The 25085-nt window shown below is 56.2% G+C and overlaps 1 protein-coding gene across 1 annotated transcript; it reads right to left on the minus strand.

Annotated features, from left to right (window-relative positions):
• Positions 1-1151: 1151 nt before the first annotated feature.
• PALD1 (phosphatase domain containing paladin 1) lies at positions 1152-24404 on the minus strand. The gene is made up of 20 exons (XM_042791474.1): positions 24292-24404; positions 16251-16448; positions 16025-16127; positions 15661-15840; positions 15423-15587; positions 15125-15285; positions 14872-14947; positions 14117-14265; positions 13930-14026; positions 13707-13811; positions 10523-10618; positions 10029-10163; positions 9315-9431; positions 9048-9227; positions 8141-8338; positions 7594-7734; positions 7080-7151; positions 6763-6903; positions 3229-3384; positions 1152-1311 (listed from the first exon to the last, which is right to left on the minus strand). The coding sequence occupies exons 2-20, from the start codon at positions 16433-16435 to the stop codon at positions 1162-1164; spliced, it is 2607 nt and encodes an 868-aa protein (XP_042647408.1). The 5' UTR covers positions 16436-16448; positions 24292-24404; the 3' UTR covers positions 1152-1161.
• Between the last annotated feature and the right edge of the window lie 681 nt (positions 24405-25085).

Here is a 25085-nt window from a genome sequence, read left to right on the forward strand (position 1 = left end):
TGGGGCTCTCGCAGCTGCAGCAGGAACCATCCCAAGATTTAAGAAAAAGCATCCCTTGCTATTCCAAGATGATATTTTTCTTTCCACCCTCCGCATTTGAATTTCTGCCGCCTGTACCTCCCGCCACTGGCAACAGATGAAAGGAGCTGCTGGGAGAGATGGAGCGTGTGGCTCCTGCTTTTGTGCTCCCCATCCTAATTTATCATCCAGGCTCACGCCTGCACCAGCGACTTCCCCATCATCATCCCCTCACCTCCAGCCTCTGCTCCCCCTGCTGCGAGGGAGAAGGGGAGCACTGGAGCCCTCCTTTGCATCTTGTTTTGATTAACTTTATTTTCCGCTCTTCCCTTTCTCCTTTCCTTAAAAAAAAAAAAAAAAATTAAATCCCTACATTAATTATGCTTTTAAGTCTACACCTTGCTGAGCAGCTAAGCCCCCCCGCCTCCAGCACCACCTTGGCACCGAAAAGGCAGGTCTGGCAGGGGGGGAAGAAGAGGGGACCCCCCAAACCTGATGCCCTGGCTGCCTCTCCCCCAGCTGCATCTGCACCTGAAAAAGTTGGGCAGAACCAGCAAAAATGCCCAAACCTTAAAAACACCCAGGTCTGCAGTGACTGCGATCTCTGAGAGTCCTAATCCAGGCCACAAGTGTTTATGGCTCTATATATACACATATAGATGCACCCATGGAGCCATAAATACATATCTGAGTGTGTGTGGATATATCTACAGACACATATGTATATCTGTGTATCCATGCATATATATACACATACGTGTGTATGTGTGTATATATATTTGTGTGTGTATGCTGCACTGGTTTAGGGAAAAAGTGAGGATGCTCTTGAAAAATCTGGCACAATTCCCTGCATCCACCAAATCCAGGCGACAGCGTCCCGGGCCTTTCAGAGCTGCTTTTCCAATCACACCCCACTCACAATCAAACACCTGCCTAGAAGGATTGATTTTTTTTTTTTTTTTTTTTTAATTTACAATATTTTTATTGCGTCCAAAAGAACCCCAGAAATCCCCACGCTCTAAGGCAGTTTCGGGGCTCATCCCCTTCCCTCCCCCCCCCACTCCCACAAGTTTTTGGAAAAACAGTCTTTTTCCTCTCCCCCCCCTTACCCCCCAGAGGGAAGCAGCCCCCCGCGCCCCGACCCTACACGAAGTCCCCGCGGAAAGGGCGGGAGGTGACCCCCTGCGCCTGCCACCGGCCCCGCAGCGTGCACAGGGGCTTCCCCTCCAGGCTCTCCAGCTCGGGGAAGCCCAGCTGGTTCAAGACCTCGTAGATCCCAGCCACCGCCGCCACCTGAAAACAGAGGGAGAAGAGAGATTAAAAATCCACACACGCCCCCCCCCCCCCCCCCCCCCCGCAGCATCCTCTCGCAGGTGAGGGAGCGCAGGGAAGGTCCCCCAGCATCTCCCACCCCACCCCCCCCACCCCGGCCCCCGCTCTAAACTTAATTTTATAAGCTGCTTCCTCGCTGCCGGGGTCAGCCGTTGCAGGGTTTGTTGGCTTTGGCACCCTCCTGCCAAAAAAGCTACAATGGCGCCTTGTTTTTGCTAAAAACGCAGGGATTATGCAGCGGGAAGGGGCGCCTCGGGGGTCAACGGCTCCTTGTATCCGGAGGTCGGGGTGTATTTCCCCGTCTCCAGCAAAACGGGGGGCCGGGGGGGCCAGGATGGGGCAGAGGTAAACCCGTGAACTGAGGATGCAGGACCTAAAGACGCAGCCCTTAAACACGCGGCACCTAAAGATGCGGCATTTAAACCCCGGCACCCCACATCCAGCCGGCAGCAAGCGTCCCACAGCCCGCCGGGCAATGCAAACACCGGCATAACTGGGATGCCACGCCGGGGTGGGCACCGGCCATCCCCCCCCCTCCTCCTCCTCCTCCTCCTCCTCCTCGGTGAGCGGAGCTGGCAGCCACCGCTTTCATCTCCCGCCCGGCGGATCAAACATGCCAATACGAATTAGCGGCGCTGCCGGAGGCGAGCAGAGGGATGAGTGGGGTTTGTTTTTTTTTTGTTTTTTTTTTTTTTTTTTTTTTCCCCCCACAGAGGTGGGCGCTGCCCACTTGGAGCCGTGCAAACCCCAGGAGAGGGAAAAAAAAAAAAAAAACAACCCCCCCAAAAAATCTCTATATCATAATAGAAATAAATAATAAACAAAATTAATAAATTTATAAAATACGGTGATAAAAATAACAACATTTAAATGAATAAAATATAAAACATAACAACAACAACAAAATCTCTGTATCGTAATAGAAATAAATAATAAACAAAATAAATTTATAAAATACGGTGATAAAAATAACAAATTTAAATGAACAAAATATAAAACATAACAACAACAACAAAATCTCTGTATCATAATAGAAATAAATAATAAACAAAATTAATAAATTTATAAAACACGGTGATAAAAATAACAACATTTAAATGAATAAAATATAAACCAACATAACAACACCCCCACCATCATAATTAAAACTGCCCTGTCCCTAGCTTTCCCTTCTCCCCTTTTACTCTCCCCTCCCGCAGAATAAGCCCCCTAACCCTCAGGGAACAGCACACACCCCTGTGCCCCCTATCACTCGTACCCCCTCCAAAGTCCCTTTCTGACGTCCAGAGCATCCTTCCGCTGCAAAATTACAGTCCCCTCAACAGTTGCATATGAAGCAATGTGCCCCAAACAAATCCAGCACCTATATCCCTCCCTGAGCAGGAAATCTAGGTAATTTGGGGTCCCTCACCCACACCCCATTCCATTTTTTCAGCCGGCTCCAGATTCTCTTGGGTGCCCAGCGCCAGCACCCCCACCCTCCCGGGCCCTCCCGTCCCCTGTGCCACCCGCCCAGCCAGGCAAGGCAGAGTGGGGCTGCTTTTAATTATTCTTCCCTTTCACTCCCCTGACCTGTTTGGCCGGGATATTTTGGTTTTAATACGCTGCCAAGAGACCAGAGGTGGGTTTGGGCACAAGGAGAGCCAGCCAAGCTAACCAAGCCAGTCAGAGGGGCCCAGGGGGTGGGGGTGGGGGGGGGGGGTTGGCTGGTGGCCTCCCAGCCTCAGATGCTGCAATCCCCCCCCCCCCCCAAACCATCATCTGGAAAGCATATGTGAAATAAAGACAGGAGTCTGCTTCCCAGCGCCCCCCCCCCCCCGTAAGTAGGAGACTGAGCAAGGTCTCAGCGGCGGCTTCGCCAGGGAAAGAAAACCTCACCTCGCGCATCCAGAGGCTGAAGGGCCGCTGCCAGGAGTCCTTCTTCTCCAGATGCAGGTAGGCGTTGAAGAGGATCAGGTAGACGTAACGCTCCAGGTACTGCAGGCTCCTCAGCTGCAGCGCCCGCCTCTCCTCCTCATCCTTGCCCGACCTCCCCTGGCAGGGGCAAGAAACCGGCTGAGACGCCGTACCCCGCTTCGGGAGAGCATCCGAGAGGCAGCCCCCCACCCCACCCCACCCCACCCCAGCCCAGCCCAGCCCCGGGTCCTGCTCGCCACCCCACAGCAGATGTTTGGTGGGGAAGGACCCACGATGACCCGTGGTGCTGGGTAAAAGCCATACACGTACCACCGCGCACCAGCCCTCGTTATCCACACACCCCCCCCCCCCCGCAGCCCCCGCCTCGCCTCCAGCTGAGGAAGGAGGACCACTTTGGGGACAAAAATAAGAGTATCCTTCCAGCCCGCTCCCGCTGCGGCTTGGCAGGCCAGGCTCTCATTACCTCGTGGTTTCCAGCCTATAAAAACTTCCCCTTTACCGTGCCGATCTCAAAAATAGACGAGGGATTGCGAAATGTGTGCGTGTGGCGGGGGGGGGTGGGATGTGTGTCCAGGAGCCAGGAATAGATGCCCAGGTGCAAACCATACCCGAAACCGTGAGCGCCTGGGCTGCAAAGCATTTCCCCAGGGGAAAAACATGTCCCTTTCCAGCACCACCCCCTTCAGATTCAGGCCTCTGCCGCCGGAGGAGGAGAAGCCACGGCAGCCACCTGCTCTGAGGTTGGTGGTCATCACACCTCCTATTATTTTTTATATATATATATATATATATATATATATATATATATATATATATATATATATATATATATATATATATATATTTATATATATATATTTATATATTTATATATATATAAAAAATATATATAATATATATAAAATACAATTATTTTATATATATACACACACATCTCTATCTAAATATATATAAATAAATAATATAAATTATCTATAAATCTATTTCTGCATTTAATTTATAAATACATAAATTATACACATAAGTAAAACAATTATTATTATAGACGTTATTTTAAGAGCAGATCTGCAGTGACGCCCCTTCTAGGAATAAATAATAAATAAGGAATAAACAGCCAGCCAGCACAAGAGCCCTGATCCCACAGTCAGTCCCGCTGCGAACCCCACAGATCATCCCAAAGAGCAGCAATCCCTCACGCCGGTGTCAGCAGCAACCCACTCTCTCTAGGTCCTTCCCCTGGCACCTGCTGCCACAGCACACAAACATTTCCACCCGTGGGCTTTGAAAAAAATCAAGGTTTGTTCAACCCGCTTGCCCCCCTATTCATGGTAGCACTGGGCAAGCGGTTCTGCCCCTGGAGAAGGTGTCTCCTCTGCATGAGTGTGCCAGTATTTGCAGAGACCAGATCCTACTATCCTATTATTTATAATTGTATTATATTATCCTATTTATTTTTTATTCTATTATCCTATTATTTATCATGTTACTATATTCTCCTATTTATTTTTATTCTATTATCTTATTATTTATCAATACGGTCTCCTATTTCTTTTTTATTCTATTATCCTATTATTTATCATTTTACTATCCTATCATTTATCTTTTATCCTATTATTTTCTTACATCCTCCTATTTTTGATTCCCAGTTAGGGGTGGGAAGGGGTAAGAACAAACCAAAGCAAGTACCAGAGCACCTTTTCCTTCCCTCCTGCTTGCCCTAACCCTGCAAAGCATCTCCTGGCAGGCTCCCAAAACTACAAAGCAGCATCAGCCTTGGGCACGCAGCATCCCTCCCGCAACGCTGCTGGTTCACCCAAATCCCACGTTTCTCTAAACACTAATCATGGCTTTTAATTAAAAGTCCATTAGGGCAATGCCCAGACTATACAAATTCCCGTAATTCTCTTCTTCAAGCTGCCCATCACTGGGGTAAAAAAGAAAAATAAATAAAAATGAAAACATTCGCACGTGCCTCCCCCTGGCCCAGCCGAATCCAATGGGATGGATGGAGCAGCCAAGAGGGATATGCAAAATTCAGGCAGTGACAAAAGGCTCTTCCTAGGGCAGAGGGTGCAGGGGGAACGGATGACTCCCTCCTTATCTTGCTTTCCCACCGGGCTGCCAGGGTGAGTTGGATACAGCCGGCCCGGAAACAGGATACGGCCCAGTAACACCCATGTGCTGGTCCCAACCGCCAGGAAGAGGGGCAAGGAGGTCACGGGAATTGTCTTTTTTTTTTAAAAAAAAAAAAGACACTGGGAGCAGCCGGGTGAGACTGCTCAGCCAGGATCTTCCTCCTGGGACCTCCAAGGCTGAGTGTAAAGGCAGGAGCCAGCAGCACGGCAGGGGATCATTCTGGGTCACACTAGAGAGCCTAATTAAATCCATCAGCAGGCAGCCGCTCGTTTAGCACGGGAGTTTTTAGTTCTGCAGCAGCAAAGGATGCAATAAAGTAGGTGAGACTTCCCACCGGCTACGTGGCCACCTCCCCGTAATACATAAAAGGGGGGAAAAATAAAATAAAATTATGCTGAATAATTTCACGGCAGCTATTGCTGCAGATAGCCAGGTCGCCAGTGGCTCGTCCCACAGAGCTCAGGTTTTCTCTCCCAGCCCCCAAAAAACACAGAGGCCAAGGAAGCCACAGATGCTACCAGGTGATTAAATGTTTTGGTTTTTCTTCCCTCACTCAATTGCTTGTGGCTGTTAATTGAAAACAGGGGTCGATGGCAGCTGCGGGCAAGGCCATCGCTGGCGGGGACGTGGGCAGGGACAATGCTGAGCCCTGAGCTCAGCCCTCCCAAGGCCCCAGTGAAATAGTTGCACAGCTTAAAAAAAAAAAAAAAAAAAAAAAAAAAATCTAATGAAGCTCCCAGGTAAAACCAGGCTGCGGCCGGCCATGGGATGCCTCCTGCGTGGGAACGGTTGGGTGCCCTCCCAAAGGTGGGTGGGTGCCTTCCCCAGCTCAGAGGAGCCAAAGGAACTTTCGGGGCTGGGAGCGGAGCGGGATGGACCGGCCCTGCCCTCTGCCGGCCGGGATGCTGGCCGGGATGCTGGCCGGGATGCGGGATGCTGGCCGGGATGCGGGATGCTGGCTGGGATGCTGGCCGGGATGCGGGATGCTGAATGGGCAGGACACAGGAGGGTTCCAGATGGGCGGGGATGCTGGCTGGGATGCGGGATGAGGGACTGTGCCAACTAGGTGGGATGCTGGATGGGATGTGGGTTGGGACCAGGCAGGCAGGATGCTGGGCGGGATGTTGGCCAAAATACAAGATGGAACCAGACAGATGGGATGCGGGACAGCACTGAGGGACCACAGCCAAAACAGCCCTGGCACCTCTCCGGGGACATGCCAGAAAGCTTCAGCCCAAGAAAGCACCCAGCTTCAGTGAGGGGCTGGTCCCAAAGCCTGGCTGCAACCCCCGGGATGGGGTGCAAGGGAGCCAGGCGTCCCCGTGCTGATGGGGAAGAGGGTGCCCAGGAGCTGCTCACCTGCCGGTATGTGCAGATGATGATTTCTCGGAGGTGGTAGTGCATGGGGGTCATGGTCTCGCTGACGGTGTCCAGGGCCATGTCCACCTCCTTCTTCAGCCGGTGACCGTCGGGCAGGAGCTGGACCACCTTCATCACCACCTGGAGGGTGGGTAGAAGCAACGGGGGCTTCACTGGGTGTCTCCTCATCTCAACCTGACCACTCCATCCCTGGCCGGGGGAGGACCCGGCCCCTCCAAACAAGCAGCCGTGGCTAAGGTAGCAAGGAGTGGGTTCAGCGGGGGATGCTGAAACAGAGCCAGGCTCCCAGGGCTCACCTCAAACTCCCCTTTGGTGTATTTGGCATCAGGCACGCTCACAATTTCCTCCTCGCTCATCTCAGGGATGCCCTGGGGCAGGCAGAGAGGGACAGGCTGTTAGGGGCCGCACAGCCAAACAGAGCAAACCCCCAAAACCAACCCACCAGGACCTCAGGCATCCTCCACCTCCCCTCTGCCCGGGCAGAGAAGCCCAATATTTTACACCCATCTTATTCTGCAAGGGGGTCCGTGTCTCCCTTGCCCTTAACCCTCTCTCCAGAGGGAGGAGCTCTCAGGAACAGGGTAAAGGTTCACCAGGGATGCACCCGCACTTCTCCTGGAGCTCATTCGGGGCTGGGCACAGCAAGAGGCCAACAAACGGGTGTCCACCCCCTGCAGCCCACCCTGACCCTCCCCACGCTCCTTGGAGCTCTCTCGTCGTGCGGCGGCTGCTGCGGGCTGTGCTGAGCTTCCCCGGCAGCCCCCGCTGCGGCCCGACCCCCAGGGAGAGCTGCAGACCCCGGGTACCCACGTTAAAGTGCCAGAGGGTGAGGACAGCGATGACCATGGCCGTGGTGGTCCTGCCCCGGCCGCTGGAGCAGTTGAACACGAAGGCTGCCCGCGAGTCCTCAGCCAAGGCGTTCTTCATCGCCTCCAGCAGCCGGTCAAAGTCCTGCCAGGGGGGAAAAAACAGTGGGTTGTTGGTGTGTTTTTTTTGTTTTTTTCGGTTTTTTTGGGGGGGTGCAGCCCGCCGTGGGTCAGCACAGGCTGCCCACCTCCCCCTCCCCACCCTGGGATCCCTCTCGCCCTCCAGTCTCCAGGCTAAAATCCCTGGTTCCTTGCTGCTGGATCCAGCCCAGCGGCCTCCCCTCCAGTGAAGCTGGCTGAAGGCACCCAGGGTCCCCACGCAGCACCCCCCGGAGTGACCCTCCCTGCCCCAGCAAGCACCCAGCACCGAGCCTGGCCACGCCACCATAGTCCCAGGGCTGGGTGGCACCGAGCACCCAAGTGACAGTCACTCCACAGCAGCAGGGTGGGCTTGGGAAGGAGGCAGCGGCCCCGTCCCGTCCCCGGGGTACCTGCTCCTTGGGAGCACAGAAGTCAGGGATGGGGATGCGGTGGTAGGTCAGTCCCTGGCAGGCGTTCTTCTGCTGGCTGAATATCTCCTGTGTGGTCAGGCAGCTCTTGAACATCTTCATCTGCTTCTCCACCTCCAGGTACACCTCCAGCCACTTCTGGCACTTCAGCAGGTCACCCTTCAAGGCAGCCTCTAGTTTCTGCGGAAGATGGGGAAACCTTCACTGTAAGACCCGCTCCTCTTAATTTTTTCAGTATTTTAATTGGGATTTTTTTAGATGCAGGCTGACATCCCTCACAAACATCCTTCAGCCTACTCAAAAGCCCACACCAGGTCCCGGCCACCACTTCTGCCAAGGACCACGGTCCCCGCCGTGCTCAATGGGAGCCTCGGGAGCATCAACTCCCACCACCCCGGGCAGCTCCTCCACGCAGCTGCACTGCTGCTGGCAGCCAAGCTCCTCCACCGCCAGTCTCCTCTGGAAGCCCAGCTGGGAACATCTGCTCTCCTTTCCCTGGGTGCCTTTTACCCTCAACTTTCAAGCCGTGCTATAAATTCTTCGGGGAGGGGGGGCAGGGGGGAGGATCTCAGCTTTGCTCTGCCTTTGCAAACCCTCACACAGTGGCAGCGAGGTCCGGGGGACTCCGTGACTTTCGCAGCACGATGAAGAGCGAGTCGACCACCTGGTTTTGAATCGGCTGGGCTGTCCCCAGCCTCCAGCAGGCACGGGGGGCATGAGCCAAGCACAGCGCCTGAGACGACCACCGCCCCTCAAACCCAAACCAAGCATCCCCGGGGAGCGGTGAGGGACTATCGAAGCCTGGGGACCTTGCCCACGAGGGTTCTCAGGAAGGGGAGATCAGCCCTTTCTGGCTGGACAGACAACCCCACCGCAGCCAGCAGCTCACCTCTAGCTGCTGGGGTGAGGTGCTGGGCACAGGGATCAGCTCCTCCAGGTGCCCGGGCTCCCGTAGCGTATAGATCTGCTCGTTTCCCTCCAGGACCGCTTCCTCCCGGAGGTTGATCCAAACGATGCGGGCGTGCTTCCTCTTGGCATCCATCAGATACCGCAAGACGCTCCCCAAGGTCTAGGGGAAAGGGTGGGCAAGGGTGATGGGAAGGCTGGGAGCCCCGTTGCGGGCCACCTTGCCCGCCGCGGGGTGCGTGCCCCTCACCTTGGAGCTGGGCTGAGCCGTCCCGTAGACGGGCATCTTGGGCACCCGTCGGAAGTTGGCCACGCTCGTCTCCTTGGCGGTGCTCAGCACGTCCGGGCAGAAGCGCTCGTCCGCTACCTGCAGCGGAGCAAAGCTTGGGCAAAGGGTGCACCCCACCCCTCCCAGCATCACACCCAACCCCCTCCCCGCTCACGGCTTTGCGCAAGGGGGGTTCCCAGCACACCGCCGCCTCTCACCCACGGCTCGGGAGAAGCCCCTAAACCCTTCCAACACCAGCAAGCCGGGGCTCGAAGCCACGCTGCTGCGTTTCAAAGGTGGGAGATGCTCTCCCTGCAGCAAGACTGTGCCAAAGAGGCGGCAGGGCACAAGCAGCCACCCCGCCACAGCCAAGGACCACCAAAAAACCACGAAGCTGCAGCCCGGCTAGCAGCTTAGGCTTGTGTCATGGGGTGTTCTGGCATCCCGGTACCCAGGGTCCGCGGGGCTTGACGCATCCGTGTGCACAGGGGGCCTCGGGCCACACACCAGGACACGGACCTGCGACTCCAACGTGGACCTGGAGACCCAAAGACTCGGGCACCCGCCCTACAAGAGGGGAAACCCCTCGCTTCTCCCACCCCTCTTTTGAGGGGGAGCATCCCAGGGAGGCGCCGTTCCCAGAGGACGAGGAGGAGCCCCGCCAGCCCCGTCCCTACATCCGGGATGGGTACGCACCAGCACTCGCGTCCCCTTGGTGATGAGGTCCCCGGTGACGGTGAGCTCCGACGAGTTCATCTCCGCCTGCAGCCGGTAGAGCTCGGGGTGCCGGCACATCCACCTGCTGAAGCTGAGGGCAAAGCCCAGGGGGTACTGCCGGCGGGGAGGGCCGGGGGGGGGGGGACGCGCTGTCAGCCTGGGCTCGCACCCCCCTGCCCAGACACAACCCATGACCCCACCAAAAAAAAAAAACAAACAAACAAACAAAAAAAAACAAACAAACAAACAAAAAAAACACACACACAAAAAAACACCGAAACAAAAAAAAACAAAAACCTGCATTTGCTTGGGAAGCTCAGAGGTGGAGACCCTTTCCCTCCCACTATGGGGAAGCCAAAAAAAAAAAAAGACGTGCAAAGGAGGAGTTTGGGGGTTGGTGGGTTTTTGTGTTTTGGGTTTTTTTTTGTTTGGTTGGGTTTTTTGTTTTTTTTTTTTTTTTTTTTTTTTTTTACCTGCTCATGAAGGTAGTAGTTGAAAGCAATCAAGTAGAAATAGCGTTCAAGGCTCTGCAAAGTCCTCTGGAGGAAATACTCTTTGGTGCTGCTCCCCTGAAAGCAAAGGCAGGTGGGATTTGTGATGCCTGACGCCGACCAGTCCCGCAGCACTGAGTGGAGCAGGAGGCTGGGGAAAAAGCCCTACACACGCCTGTAACTACACTGGCTTAGAAGAGAGACAAGCAAGTAGCAAACAGGCCTGGGACTTTTTTTTTTTTTTTTTTTATATGGAGCAGTTTTTAGAGGGGAAGGGGGGCAGAAATGCCATTTAAGCTGCTCAAAGTTTTTTGTATATTCATGCTAACTGCACCCAGCTGTTTGTTTGGAAAGAAACCACTTGCAAATATAAAGGGGGAAAAAACCTACAAAAAAACCCAGTCTGGAATACAGGTTTTTTATGCCTTTTTTGTTGGTTTTTTTTTGTTGTTGTTGTTGTTTTGGTTTGGTTTGGTTTTTTGTGTTTTTGTTTTGGTTTTTTTTTTGTTTGTTTGTTTGGTTTTTTTTTAATGAAACATTTCAAGTTTTCCATGTTAAATGATGCTTAAATACATAAATTTGCATTTCAGCTCAAACAAAACCTTCTCTTTGGCCCAAGGGCACACCAGGAGTGGTTCCAACCAGGTCCTTTTGCTGTCCCAGGGAGATACACTGTCCAGATGCTAACAGGAGACTCAAATCCAGGGGGAGGGGGCTGGTTAATGCAAGGTCCTGCCCCCACCCCAGCCACCTCCGCAGCCTTCAGCTGAGATGCTTGGGCTGCAGCATCCCTGGAGAAAGAGGTCCCTGCGCCAGCGATGCTGCGAGCAGGGATGTGGGGAGTCTGCCAAAGACATCACCTCCCAGCCCCGTGCTGCAAAGAACGGTCAGGGACCACTTTGGGGACCCCCCATCCGCCTTCAGAGCCCAGCGGGACCCCCAGGACCCACTCCGGGGTCAGCACCTCATGGGGGGTGGCAGACCCCAAAAAAGATGGGTGACACTAGACAAACTTAAATAAGAGCAAGATGAGCTTGTTAAGCAGAGACATAAGCCACGCACCCTGTAATATCCTCCATTTCCAAGTGTCTCCTCTTTCCCTTCATCCCCAGAAGCATCATGATGCCTACGGAGATGCCTTCAAGCATGCTCTCCTCCTCCTCATCTTCACCATTACCTAAACCAGGCAGGTGCCCCAGCACAGCTGTCTCCTTTCCCTAATTCAGAAACCAACCCCACACAGCCTCGGGGCAGGGTTTGTACATCCAGAGCATCCCATCCCATCCAACAAATTAACCCACGACGCCAGCACCGGCAAAGGAGCATCCCCCGGGGGCCCATCAGGACCCCCTCCCCAGGTACAGAGGAGAATCCTGTAAGATGGGGCTGTATATGTACAGGGGTCAGGCTTGGCGAGTGGGGTTTGTGCATCCCTGATATTACACGGTCGACTCATGAATATTTCCTTGTTCTCCGCAAGAGAAATCCGGCCCGCTGTCGTTTATCAAGAGGCAGGGCAGCGGGATTTGCTCTGGAAACTCAAAACAAAGCCTGCGAGGACAGAGCCGTGCCGGGGTTTGCCGGCGGAGCAGCTCTTCTCCCCGAGCACTGGGGCTCCTGCAGTAAAAACCAGTCCTGCGCTCTCACCCGAGGTAAATCTGCAATTATGCCCCGTAAATAGGCTTTCAACGAAAAGGGGGATGATCCGCTCACGTTTGAGCCGTGGAGAGCTGGGTACCATGTGGGTCTGGCTGTGGCTCAGCATCCCACGCCGGGAGGCACCCACCCCGGCCTCACCATCGCTTGAGGACTTACATTTCCACTTTTGACCCCCAACACGTGACGGAAACCCACGGTCCGACAAGACATCATTCCTCCGTGCACAGAAAAGCCCTTCCTCTCCCCAAAATCAAGCAGGGCTCTGCCAGCTCACCCAGCAAAGCCCCCCGGGGTACCACCTGCAGCCCCTCCAGCCCTACCAAGCCCAGGCTGGTTTTTTTCGATGGCTGAGCATCAGCCCCTCTCCCTTCCTCATCCTCCCCCCTCTACCCCCAGCACATTTTCCTGGCCCCTCACCATTGTTTAAACCTGCTCTTGCTCCACGCAGACTTCAAATAAACACTCCTTGTAGCTAATTTACAGCAGTCCCCCAGCCGTTTGTTTTCCCTGATGTTGAGGATGACAAAGAGCAGCCTTCCCCAGCAGGGAAAGGCTCTGAGGCAGCAGGAAAATCCCCTGCTCCGTGCCCAAGCTTCCCCCACCGTACAAGAGAGTACCTGCCATCACACAAGCAGCACCAAACATACCCAAATCCGCCCTAAAAGGGGACAGGAGGGGTAAAAATTTGGGGTTTGACACTAAACGCCAAAAAAGCGACGGTGAAGGTTTTCTTTTCCCATTGCTTAATCATTTTGATGGTGCTTTTCTGCTCCAGCCTATTTGCGTTGGCCGCACGTTGCCTGTTTTTAGATTGCCCTTTACAACAAGCCCCAGCACCTCCACAGCATTTAAATGGGAAAATTCATCTCCAAAGAGGCTGGGATCAGGGCGGCGCTTCCAACGGAGCATCCTCCCCCCCTCCATCCATCTCCTGGTGAGGAGCCCCCCGGTTGGAGAGGGGAGACCCCAACTTTCCAGTGTGGAAAACTACCCCAATGGCTTTTCAAAACAAAGGGCGGGGGGGGAGGAGGTGAAATAAAAATCTACAGATAGAAAAGCTTGACCTCAAGTGACTATACTTGCAGGAAAACCTCTAAGCAATGATCCCTTCCAGCTCCCAAGGACTTTTACCAGCCAGCCTGGTATGGATTTTCCAATTTTAGAGCTGATGAAACCAAGGCATGGGATATTATTTGCCCCCGAGGTCATCTACCAGAAGCAGCAGCAAAGCCCAAAACAGCCAGCTTTCCCCCAGATCCCAGCCTGCTCAACGTTATGGCTCTTCAAGGATTGGAGAGGGGAGGAAAAAAAAAAAAAAAAAAAAAAAGCACGAAAATATAAAGCTCCACGACCTTCCAGGTTTCACACCCTTGGAACATTTCCAACTCACAGGAAGCTTCGGATTTCCAGAATTTACATTCTTCTCATCCCCGCGCAGGCGGCTTGCGGCTTGATAAACGACCCTGCACAGGCGGCTTGCAGCCGAGCAATTCTCCAATTAACGTACCTGGATCTGATAGTCCTCCCCGATGCCTTCCAGCTTCTTCTTGTACTCGTAGATGGCTTCCTTCATGTCGTGCATCTCCGAGCAGGAGGCGATGGCACTGTCCACCTTACAAGGAGCAAGCGGAAAGCTGCTCAGCAAGCCCCGGATTGGCGGGGGGACATCAACCTCGCCCCCCTCCCACCCACCCCGCCGGGGGCGGGGGGGTTTGCCAGCACCCCCTTACCTCCTCGACTATCTGCTGGCCTTTGGGGACCATCTCAATGAAGGTCTGGATGACCCGAAGCCTGTCCCTGGGAGATGTTTTAGGCGGGTGGGGGAGGCTGGGGTGGGAGAAGAAGGAGGTCAAACCAGCCTCAGGGGCACAGGCATCCCCCCCGCCCCATCCCCAGCCCGGGGGCTGCCCCACTTACTCGGGCTTCTGGGTGGTTCCTCGGTGGTGGTGGAGGATGAGCGTGCCCATGGCCATGGCCAGGTTGGTCCTGCCCACGCCGGTCTGGCAGCCGAAGAGCAGTGCTGGAGGGGGTCTGCCGGGGTCCCGCAGCAGCAGGCTGGGGCTCTCCTAGGAGGGAGGGACAGAGGGATGGGGACCACAGGGGCGTCCAGGAGAGCCAGGTCTGCCACCGCCATGGCTGGGGTGGAGGTGATGGCCCTGCCCGGGCACGGAAGGGTTGGTGGCATCTCCGTGTTGCTCAGGGAATGGTGTGGATGGACCAGGACAACACAGCGGGTGGTCCGTCCACTACATTCCAGCTGCCGGTGGACGCTGGCCTGTCCACCCCACTGGAGATGTTCCCACCACCAGCCCCCAAGTCGCTGAGACTTTATCTCCCAGACTAAACAGAGAAGCCCTGCCGTCCAAAAGCCTTCGCACCAAATCCAGATCATTTCTCCCAAACCCGTTTAGGGAAGAGCCACCTGCGCAGGGACGCTGGGAGGTGGGCAAGGGATGGTCACCTCCAGCCAGAGGCAGGGACAAGCAGCTGGACAACGCGGACTTCTCCAGCAGGGTCAACAGAAATGGGAATGGGATGCAACCGCAAGCACAGGCGCCCTCAAGCCAAAGACAGAAGAAGATGCTCTCGAGGAGTCGCGCTCCCGACACGGCGCAGGAGCAAATCCCAACCCGACGTGGCCCCCCAGCCCAGGTGTTTTTCCCTCGGCTCACCCTGAGGAAGCGGACGAAAGCGTCGAACTGCTCCTCCAAAGGGGCTCCCTCGGTGGGCAGGGGCAGCCGGTGGTACCTGCCGGGCACGGGGACAGCCCTTGTTAGGGGGGGATAGGGCCGTGAAGGGGAGGGGGGGGGGGCTTCGTCCCCACAGCGGCAGAGGACACGCAGCTTCAGAGGGTATCAAGAGCCCAGCTTGCAAAAAGCAAAGCCACCGACCCCGTGTGAGGAGGAGGAGGAGGAAGGGCAGCACCTGTAGGAGGGCAGGAGGAAGACGGGTCTGCGGTAGACCTCCTCCGTCACCTGGATGTCCTCCTCGCACTGCACCCGCACGGCGTGGGGCTCGTCCCGCAAGCGCTCGATGTCACTGTAGACGTAGTAGACGCTCTCGCTCAGCTGCGCGAAGTCGTGGATCTAGAGGAGACACCCCCACACCCCCCCATGCGTTGGGCTCACCTCCTCCTCTTTCTTTTGAGCCAGGGTGGGGGAGGGATGCAGGCACCCCGTTATCGCTGGGGTGATGACCCCCCCGACCCGCCGGCCCACCTCACCTCCTTGCGGATGGCCAGCTCCAGGCTCTCCACCCGCAGCCCCCGCTGCGGGCGCTGGAGGTTCTCATGGAGGTTCTCCTTGCCCCGGGGGGTGTAGGACACAAAGTCCCCCTCCAACCGCAGGAAAACCACGGGCTCCTCGCGGACGCAGAAGAAGACACACTCCTGCGAAGAGGGGGAGAGGCTGCCCAAAAGCTCTCCTGCCTTTTTCCACCCCGATTGCCACCCTCCCACCAACCTTGTGGCCCTCTCTCTGAAGCTTCTGCAGCACGAGCTTGAAGCCGTTGAGGCTGGGTTGCCCCATGCCGAACACGGCATAACCTCCTTTGGCTTGTCGGAAATTGGGAGCGCCGCAGCTGCCGGTAGTGTTCAAGACATCTAATTTGCCATATACGTCCCTGACCATGAAATATTTCCCCTGCAAAACAAGATGGGCGGAGAGAAGATGGGGAATAAGTGGATTTGAGCAAGCAGGCTTGAAGGGAGCCGGGAAGAAAAGTGGGTTTTTTCTTGGCGATCTTCAAAATCAGCCCCAAAAAACCCTCGAGGTCCCCAAACCCTGGGCTGAAACGGGTTCGGTGGGGGGTGGCGGCGGTGCTCACCTGCACAAGGTAGTGTTCCAGCGTGGCCTCAGAAATGCGGCCCACCGTGTAGTTGGCCTTCAGCAGGTCATCGTGGATCTGAAACTCCTCCCTGCAGTTGTACCTGCAAAAGCCACGTGCGGGTAGGTGAAGGAAAAAAAAAATAACGGCATCGTTAACGATTAAAACAAACAAAAAAAGGAGCAAAACGGAGGTCTGGAGTTGCAAGAGGCTGCTGAGGACTTACGTGATGACCACGGGCGCCACTTTGTTGGTGATGATGGACTTGGCCTTGCTGTTGTGCAGCCCCAAGGTCTGGAAGGAGTGGATGCTGAGGGAGCGCTGGTCCTCCATGCTGCCGTCGCCCGGCGCCCCGCTTTCCAGGGGGGATGCCGAGACTGCCTGCGGCGCCGCGCTGGCCGTCGTACCCATAATCTGTGGGCGGCTGCGCCGGGATGGGGCCGGCGGGGGGGGGCAGCAACCGTGGGGAAAACAAGGAGGGAAGGAGAGGGAGGAAGAAATTTTTGGTTTGGGTTTTGTTTTTTTGGTTTGGGTTTTTTTTTTTTTTTTTTTTTTTTTGCCTCCCCAGCCGCTCCCGTTTTAGGAAGGGCAAATCCTGGGCAGGCGCAGGGCGCGCACACACCCCCCCACACACACACACACCCCCCCCCCACCAACAGCCAGGCGAGGAGAGGCCCATTTGGGAAGAAACGCTAAGCCAGCCCTTTCCCTCCCACTCCCGCAAAAGGTTTTCTTCCTCCCTGCCTGCCATGTGGCTCCCTCCATCCGGGAGGGTCCGGGCGTGGAGGAGCTGAAAGCAGGGATAAGGAGTGGGGGGGGGGGAGGGAAAAAAAGGCAAAACGCTGGATTCAGCCCCCCCACCCCCCCCTAATCTGCTGAGTCAACAGATGGCACTGCAGAGGGACGCAGCGGCGCAGCCCTTAGCCTCATCCTCCGGTTTTCCCAGCGCCTGCGAAGCGCTCCAGGGTCCCTCCCCAGGCGGAAAACGCTTGAACAGCAAGTAAATATTACTAAATATTTAGTAATTGAGGATTTAGGAGGTGCCCAGCGTGCCTGGAGCAGCGAGCGGGGCTCGGGGAGGTTGCCCCCTGGTCCAGGCTGTGCGTACGTGTGCGCGCACACACGCGTGTCAACGCGTGTGTGAGCAGAGGAGTAGCCGGGGGGGGGGGGGGGGGGGGGGGGAGGCGGCAAGGAGGAAAGGTGCCTCCCCCCCCCTCCGCAGCAATAAATAATCCTGCAGTGCTGAGAAACCCCGTTGATTGCACCGGGAGCCTCGGGGCAGCAGGATGAGGGATTTCCTCCAGCTATTAATGAGCAAATCTGAAAGCTGCCTTTAAAGCAGCCAGTTATTCCCATGCTGGAGGAGCGCCGTCTCCCCCAGGGCAGGTGGGAGGACCCCAAAAACAGAGAAACAGAGCCACTCCCGCCCCCCACCCCCCTGGGGAGCCCATCCCTAAAGAAGGATGAAAGCAAAAAGAGCCAGCCCTGGGGAGGGAGGGGGGGGGGGGGGCTGGCGGTGGCCAGGAGCATCCTGCCACACTCGACCAGTCCAGGACAATGCACCGACTGTCTGCGCCAGCCAGGGCCGGATCCTGGTAACCAAATGAAGTGAGAGATGGCAAGGGGGTAGCCTGGAAAAAAAAAAAAAAAAAAACAAAAAAAAACAACCAAAAAAAAAAAACCAACACAACCTCTGCCCACCCCTACCAAGACGGTCCCAAATCAAATCTCCTTTGTACTGATATGCACGGGGAATAAATAACCCTGGCAGCATCCAAAGGGAGACGGTACCTGCTCGGCGGCGATGCACAGCGCTGGGAAACCCGGGGTGGCTTTAACCCAGCCCTACAAATGCTTTTGCAGCTGCTCCTCCTGCCTTGCAAGCCGTACAGCATCGGTCCCTTACTGCAAGCCCGGGGAACGCGATGCCCCCAGCAGCTGCAAATGCTTCAAGAGGGGGGAAAAGCCTCCGGAAAATGTGCTATTTCGAGACTGCCGTGCCCCAACACAGATTTTCCCCTCCTCCCCATCTTCCTTCCCTGCTCTACAAAAAACTTGTTGCTCTACCATGAATTTTCTGCACCATTAGGCAGCCTGGTTTCTTTTACACACGAGAGGGAGGGGGGAGGAAACCAACCCAGCTGTTTCAGGCCAGTGCCATTTCTCCAAGTCCCCTTATGCTTTGCTTTCACATAAACAGTGTCATGGTAAAAATAAAAACAAAACAAAGCAACAACATATAGGGAGGTTTTGAGTGTTTCAGAGCAGGCGCTCATGGCTTTGGAGAGCTCAGCCAGTGAGCAGGAGTGGGGCATTCAGCCAGGACACTTTTTTTTTTTTGTCCTTATTTTGCTCAGAATCGGTGCATCCTTTCAAAAGCAGCCAGTGCAGCCCAACGAGCCGTACCAATCCCTTTGGCTTTGCTCCAGCATCCCCACGCCACGGGACAGAAACTCACCCCCCCCAACTTGCAGACAGGCGCAGGCAGCTTCTCTCTTTCCTTCGTCCTTCTGCCCCCCCACTGCAGTCACCCACCTTCACCGTCAATCCCCATGGGATGGTTTTTTTGCCTGACAAACCACATCAGCAAATAACAGACATAAAAGATGCGGGGTAGCTTTGGAAGTGGTCTTTCAAACCACAAAATGAATGGAGAGAGGAAATCACATTTCAGCTTCTTTCCCCCGCCTCGGCTGGGCAGCAAAAGCAAGCATCTTCTAGAAAAGTACCGAAATTACCCAAAATGAGTGCTCTGGGCAACCACGAGAACTGCTCTAAAAAGCCAGGGGAAGAGGGAAGTGCTGGTGTTACCCATACAGGAGCAGCTATTTACTGGTACCGCTGCATCCGATGGGAGAGGGAAGGTTTACACCCTCCCAGTGCCCAACCTGCAAGCTGGGACACAAAATGGGATGGGTGGGGAAGCAAAACCCTAACCCAGGAAACCAGAGAAAATTATTTTGCCTGAAAACTCCTCCAAATATTGCTGGTGGCTGCCGTGAGAAGAAATGCAACAGAGCCACCATCATAGGCCAGCCAAGCGGGGCAGGAGCCCAGGGACCAGCCTACCAAAGGGCTCTGGATTAGACCAAATATCATGGGTTTTTTCTCCCCCATAGTTGAACACATTTAGCAAACGCTAAGCAGGTGCTTAGGCCCACAACTAAAAAAAAAAAAAAAAAAAAAAAAAGTAGCAGTTTTATTATTTTACCAGTATTTAAAAGAATCTTGCTGCATCCAACATCTCGGCCTGTAATGTTAAGATGAGTTATTCCCAAAAAATCAGCTGAGCTGTTAGGGCTTTGCTCTGTTCTCATGACACTATGAGAAATTTAGGAGGCTCAGATGCCATCCACATGGATTTTATGATAGTGTCAGCCATCAGCCGGGGCAAGATGGTTTTGAGCATCCCTTCCCTTGCGTGACGCCGTATTTATGGGTTTCCTTCCTAAGAGAGGGAGGATGCAGAGACAAAATCCCCTGCGCAGCATCCTTGCCTCCTGCCTGCCTCTTCTCCCCGAGGCGAGGGGCGCAGGGACAAACCCCAGAAACACTCACCCAGCCAGCTCATCCCCTTCCCTGGCACTCACAACCCCAACCTCAGGGACCTGAAAGATAAATTGTGGCTGTGGCTCGTTAACAAAGAGCCCATTTTCTCCTCAGCCGCCAAAAGGACCGACACCCTGCAAGAGGACATCCAGCCCAAACAAACCAGCCCTGTTCTTCTCCAGGTGTTTTGCCTAAATTCAAAGCTCCAGCAGCGGCCGGTTAATTATTCCCACTGCCTAATGAGAAAGCAGAACCTCTGCGTGGGCAACGTGTGGATGCTTCCGTTCCCCTGCAGTCCCTCTCCCGGTGCAGCCAGCGCCGCTGAGCCCCGGGGTGGATGGAGAACGCCAGAGGAGCAGCAGACAGCACCGGGATGATGCCTGAGCATCCCAAAAGATGACGCACGGGCTCCGCAGCCTCTCCCACATAAGCCACGATGATGTACGGTGCTCAGCCCCGCCACCTCCCCGCCTCGCCGAGCCGCTCCTCTGTCCCGCCGCCCAGCACGGGGGTTATTCCCGTGGCCAGGGACCTGGCGAGGACTCAAAGCCGGAGCAAACAATGGACTAAATATAGCAGGGGGTGGCCAGGCTGCAGCTGCAGGATGCATCTGCCCCGGCTACCGTGATGAGGAGGAAGCATGCACTTGCCCGGCCGCCTCATTGTCAGCAGGAAATCAATCAAATAAATCTCCCTCTGTGCATCCTCAGGTTATTTTATAGGGTTGGTTTGTTGTTTGGTTGGTTTTTTTAATAAAATGCAAAGCCCTTCGGGAAGCAGCAGCTATCGCAGCATCCTCCTAACGCATCCATCCCTTCCCTGGGTGCAGAGGAGCCCTAGCAGCTTTTCGGCACTGAGAGAGCATCCGTGAGGGACCTGGGGGGGGACCTGGCACGGCTGACCCAAGCAGGGAGGCAGGAAACACCGCGACGGCCGGCAGGAAGCCCCGGCGCTGCCGGAGGGGCATCACCGAGCCCCGGAGGAAGCACTGGAGACAAGCCCCCCGCCCCGATGTGCTCTTTAACCCACTTTTTTTAAAAAAAAAACAAACCAAAAAAACAAAACAAAAAAAACACAAAAAAACAAACCAAACAAAACAAAACAAAAAAAACAGTGAAAATAAAATAATACACAAACAGCAAGCCCTTTTCTGGTGGAGCCTGCGTGTGTCGGGAGATATCCTGGAGCATAGGCTGTGTGGGAACCAGGCTCCTGTTGTTCCAGGTGATGCCGGAAGGAAGTAGCTGGGCTTATTAAAAAAACATAATAAAACAAAAGGAAAGGTGAGAAATAACATATTAAGCCGTGGTTTATTTGGAACGCGTCATTCAACCACCAAGCCGCAAGGGTGAAATAGGGCAGGGATGAGCAACGCGGCCCAGAATGCCTTAAACCAACCCAAAAGCACTTTGCAACGGGGAGGAAAAGGCTTTCGAAAGGCAACTTTGCAGCAGACAGCTCTGATTTTACAAGCCGGAGCAAAAGCAACCACCCTCCATTCTCACGGGCTACGGGCTACTCGGAGAGCCGGCGCCAACGGCCAAAAATACAGCTCAATAAGCAGCATTTCCTAGAAAGTACAGAAGTGTTTCTCAGTTGAGCCGAGATCAGTGCTGCCGATCCCCATGTGCCCTGTGTTCCACCACCAGCATCTGCCAGGGAGGAGGGGAAAGCATCAGTGGGATGCCTTCCCCCCCATCCGAGCGGGAGCACCGGGATAACGAGGACCCGGCGTTTCACATCCTCCCCCCCCCACAGCGCACTCCTGCCTTTTGGCAGAAAACAGCGTGCCACATCCCCCGTCCTCCACGTGACCAACCCGCTTTTAGTTATTCGGTGTAAAAATCCTTACCCTGAAGTCAGGGAAAGCTGTTTGAGACCGCAGGGCGGGGAGGGGACGGGGAAAAAGAAGGCATCCAGGCACATCACCCCAGAGATGTGGGCGCGACTCCGCGCCCCGCCACGAAGGCGGCCACCGATGGGGAGGATGCTGGTACCCGTCGGGAGGTACTGGGAGAGGTACCCAGGTGGCAGCCCCTGCTCCCAAACCTGGTTTACAGTGAATAATTACTCACCAGCGTCAAACTTTCCTCACTTGGCAAAGCCTGAGCGCTGCATGAATTAAGATATAAACGTGTCTCGTTAGCAGGATACAAAGCAGACAAGGCTTTTTTGGCTGAGCCCCCTCGACTTTGCTCAGAGCCCACCTGGAACGGCTAACAGTAGCCCAGGTGCAGGATGCCCTTTGGATGAGCAGCTACCACAAGCACCCTCCCCCCTCCAAAAAACCTCCTGTAACGCATTTTTTTAAAAGACCCCCAGCAGGTCCCCTCGCACATCAGGCCGGTCCCCAGGGTGCTGCTCCACAGGGCCAAGAGGCGAGAGGCGGCTCAGGGGCAGGCGGGAGCCGCTCAGGCCGCCTGCTATTGAAGTGAGGGGTTTTATCAATGAGCATCAACGAAAGAGGAACAAAGCCCTGATTTGCAAGCGCCAGCACTGCCGTTTGTGCCGTCAGCCCACTGCCAGCGGTTTCAAGGTCCGCGAGCACGCTTACTGAAGAGTTTCCCTTCAATAGTGCAAATAAAAAAAAAAAAAAAAAAAAAAAAAAAATGAAGGATGGAGGTAAAGGCCAGGGGCATCTCCAAAGAGATGACCATCCTGCAGAGGAGCTTTCCTCCAACACCAAATACTCCCCCGACTCCCCAGGAAGCGCCACGGCCCAAACCCCCTCCACCGAATTTTTCACCCTGTGCTATTTCCACCTCCTGCCCGCAGGAGGTTTTTGCGGCGTGACCCCGCTCTGGCCAGCGGCAAGGTGGGGGGGATCCCCGAGGGTGGGGACCCCGGAGTGGCACCCACGGCGCAGCACCCCGCTCCCAACCCCCCCACCCCCCCCCCCCCCGGGGGAGGCTCAGCGCCACGAGAAGCCCGGCCAGGGCGTTTCGGGAAGGCGAGGGCTATGATTTTGTGCTATTCATAGCTAACCACCGGCTCCCCTCCCAGCCGGGGAAGGCTGGCGGAGCGATGGGACGGCTCCATTTACACGGGGCCGCTTTTCAAAGCTGCAGACCACACCTTTTGCAAGACAAGCGGCACCTTATGCGCACTCAGCGCCCGCCGTCGCACACGCGCCTTTTTGCACGCTCGGTGGTTTTGCACGCAGGAGCTGCCGGAGCTCGCTCTCCTGGGCCGCCTTCTCCCCCCCACCCCACTCTCTCAAATAAAGCAAAATCAAGCAAATCCCAGGGGGTATTCGCTCACAACAGAGACCTGCCAGTTATTTTTAGGCTCCGTGTCATTCGTGAAAAAGACATAATCACTTCCTGCCTTCCAGGAAGGAAATGTCCCACCACCGCTGTCTGCACGCCTGCCTGCTCCCAGCCCAGCCACCCCAAAACCCGCTGCCCACCCCCACCCCGGGTGGGTTAACAAACAGGACAGAGCTTGGGATGTCACGAGTGCCACGGCTGCGGGGAGAAGAGGTGGTGATCGCCTCCCCCCCACGGCACTAAGAGGAGCGATGCACTGGGGGAAAGGGTAGAGGAAGGGGTCCGGAAAAGTCCGGCAGCCATAGGAAATGCAGCCTGGATGCGGTTTCTGGAAGTTTTCAGCCCCAGCAGCTAGAGATGCTGGGCAGGAGCTCAGCGAGAGCTGGCAGCCCTTCCTCCTAGGGCATCCTTCGCGTCCTGGCTCTGCCCGGGCTACACGGGTGACCCTGTCCTAGACGGGGACGGGAGCCCACCAGGCTCTGCTACGTCTCCGGCGTGTACGGGGCAGTGGGAAAGGCATCGCTGAGGGATCCCAGGCTTCCTGCTCCCTAAACGGGAGGCTGCGGAGCCAAACCCCAGAGCAGGATGCTCCCCGAGCAGGGAAGGGACAGCGGTTACGTCTGCTCCCCTTCCTCCTCCTCCATCTTCATCCTCCAGCGGGGGAGCGATCCCACAGCTCCCGTTTCAGAGCCTGCTCCCCAGATGGCTTTTGGGGGGGGGGGGGGTGTGAGGGATGCAAACCCCCAAAAGTTACTTTGGAGCATTCTAGCCGCAGCGGGCACGGGCCGGCACCGACAGCCAGCCGCTCTGGGCTCCCCGCCTGGGTCAGCCTCCTGCGGGGCTGGCTTCCAGGCAGCAAGAGGGAGAGGAAAAAGCTCCTTTTAAATAGGAAACAGGACTGCAAAGGCACAAGACCTGGGAGGATGCCGCGGGGAGGGTGTTGGGCCTTGAAACTAGCGATCCGTCTATTTTCTAGAGGTTTGAAGCCCAGCGTTGGCTGCGGACAAACCCTCCTTCGCCGGGGTTCGGGCACCTCGTGCCCACGCTGCGGGGGTTTGTGTTCTTGGGGCAAAATAAAGCTTCTTCCCACCGCCCCCCGCTTTGGCTCTGGGGCGAGGGGATCCCTGCCCAACCAACACCCCGGGGCCCCACGGGAGGAAAGCTGCTCCCAGGAGCAGCACCTGCCCCCCCATTTCCCGATTTGGGGGGGGGGATTGGATGGTAGCAAACCTCCCCCCGCCCTGGTGTGGCAGGGGAGCACCCCCGAGGTGCCATCCGGCTCCAAGCCGGTACCCCAGGGGTGAGCCTGCCCCCCCCATCCCCATCCCCCACGCACCCAGCTGGGAAATGAGACCCCCACCCCCCGACCTCGGGGAGGGGATGAGCGGGGGAACCGGTGCCGTGGGGTGGGGTGAGGGGGGGGGTTGGGGGGTTTGGGGATGCAGGTACCTGGCGGCGTGTCCGGGCTCAGCTCCCACGCCGCGCCGTCGGGGGCCCCATGGGGGCGGCGGGAGCGGAGCCCCACGGCCGCCCCGACCGCCGGAGCCTCGGCGGGGGGGAGGAGGAGGAGGAGGGGGAGGAGGGGGAGGGGGAGGAGGAGGAGGAGGAGGAGGAGGAGGAGGAGGAGGAGGAGGCGGAGCGGGAGGAGGGGCAGAGCTGCCCCTCTCGCTCCCACGCCGCGCCCGACGGCTTAGCCGAGCACCGCCCCCCTGCCCCAAGACACCCCCACATCCTTCCCTCCTTCCCCCCCACCCCCTTCCGAGGCTCGCCCCCGCCGCGGTGCCACAGCACGTTGCACCCCAAGGCCCCGCGGGGACCCCCCCCTCCCGGCCACAGCACTGCATCCTCATGGCCCCCCCCCCCCCGGCATGCAGCCACCCATCCTCCCCGCAGACCTCCTGGCATGCAGCATCCCCCACCCGCAGCACCCATGCCCTTGGGGACCCCCTGGCACACAGCACACCCCCCCCCCCAGCCACAGCACCCATCCCTGAGGGGACCCCCTGGCACACAGCAGCCCCCCCCATCCACAGCACCCATACCCTCAGGGACCCCCTGGCACACAGCCCCCCCAGCCACAGTACCAATCCCTTCAGGGACCCCCTGGCAAACAGCACATCCCCCCCCCAGACACAGCACCCATCCCTGAGGGGACCCCCTGGCAAACAGCACATCCCCCCCCCAGACACAGCACCCATACCCTCAGGGACCCCCTGGCACACAGCCCCCCCCCCCAGCCACAG

Source organism: Tyto alba, unplaced genomic scaffold (genome assembly GCF_018691265.1).
Source record: "Tyto alba isolate M040663 unplaced genomic scaffold, T.alba_DEE_v4.0 Super-Scaffold_1, whole genome shotgun sequence".
Classification (NCBI taxonomy): Eukaryota; Metazoa; Chordata; class Aves; order Strigiformes; family Tytonidae; genus Tyto; species Tyto alba.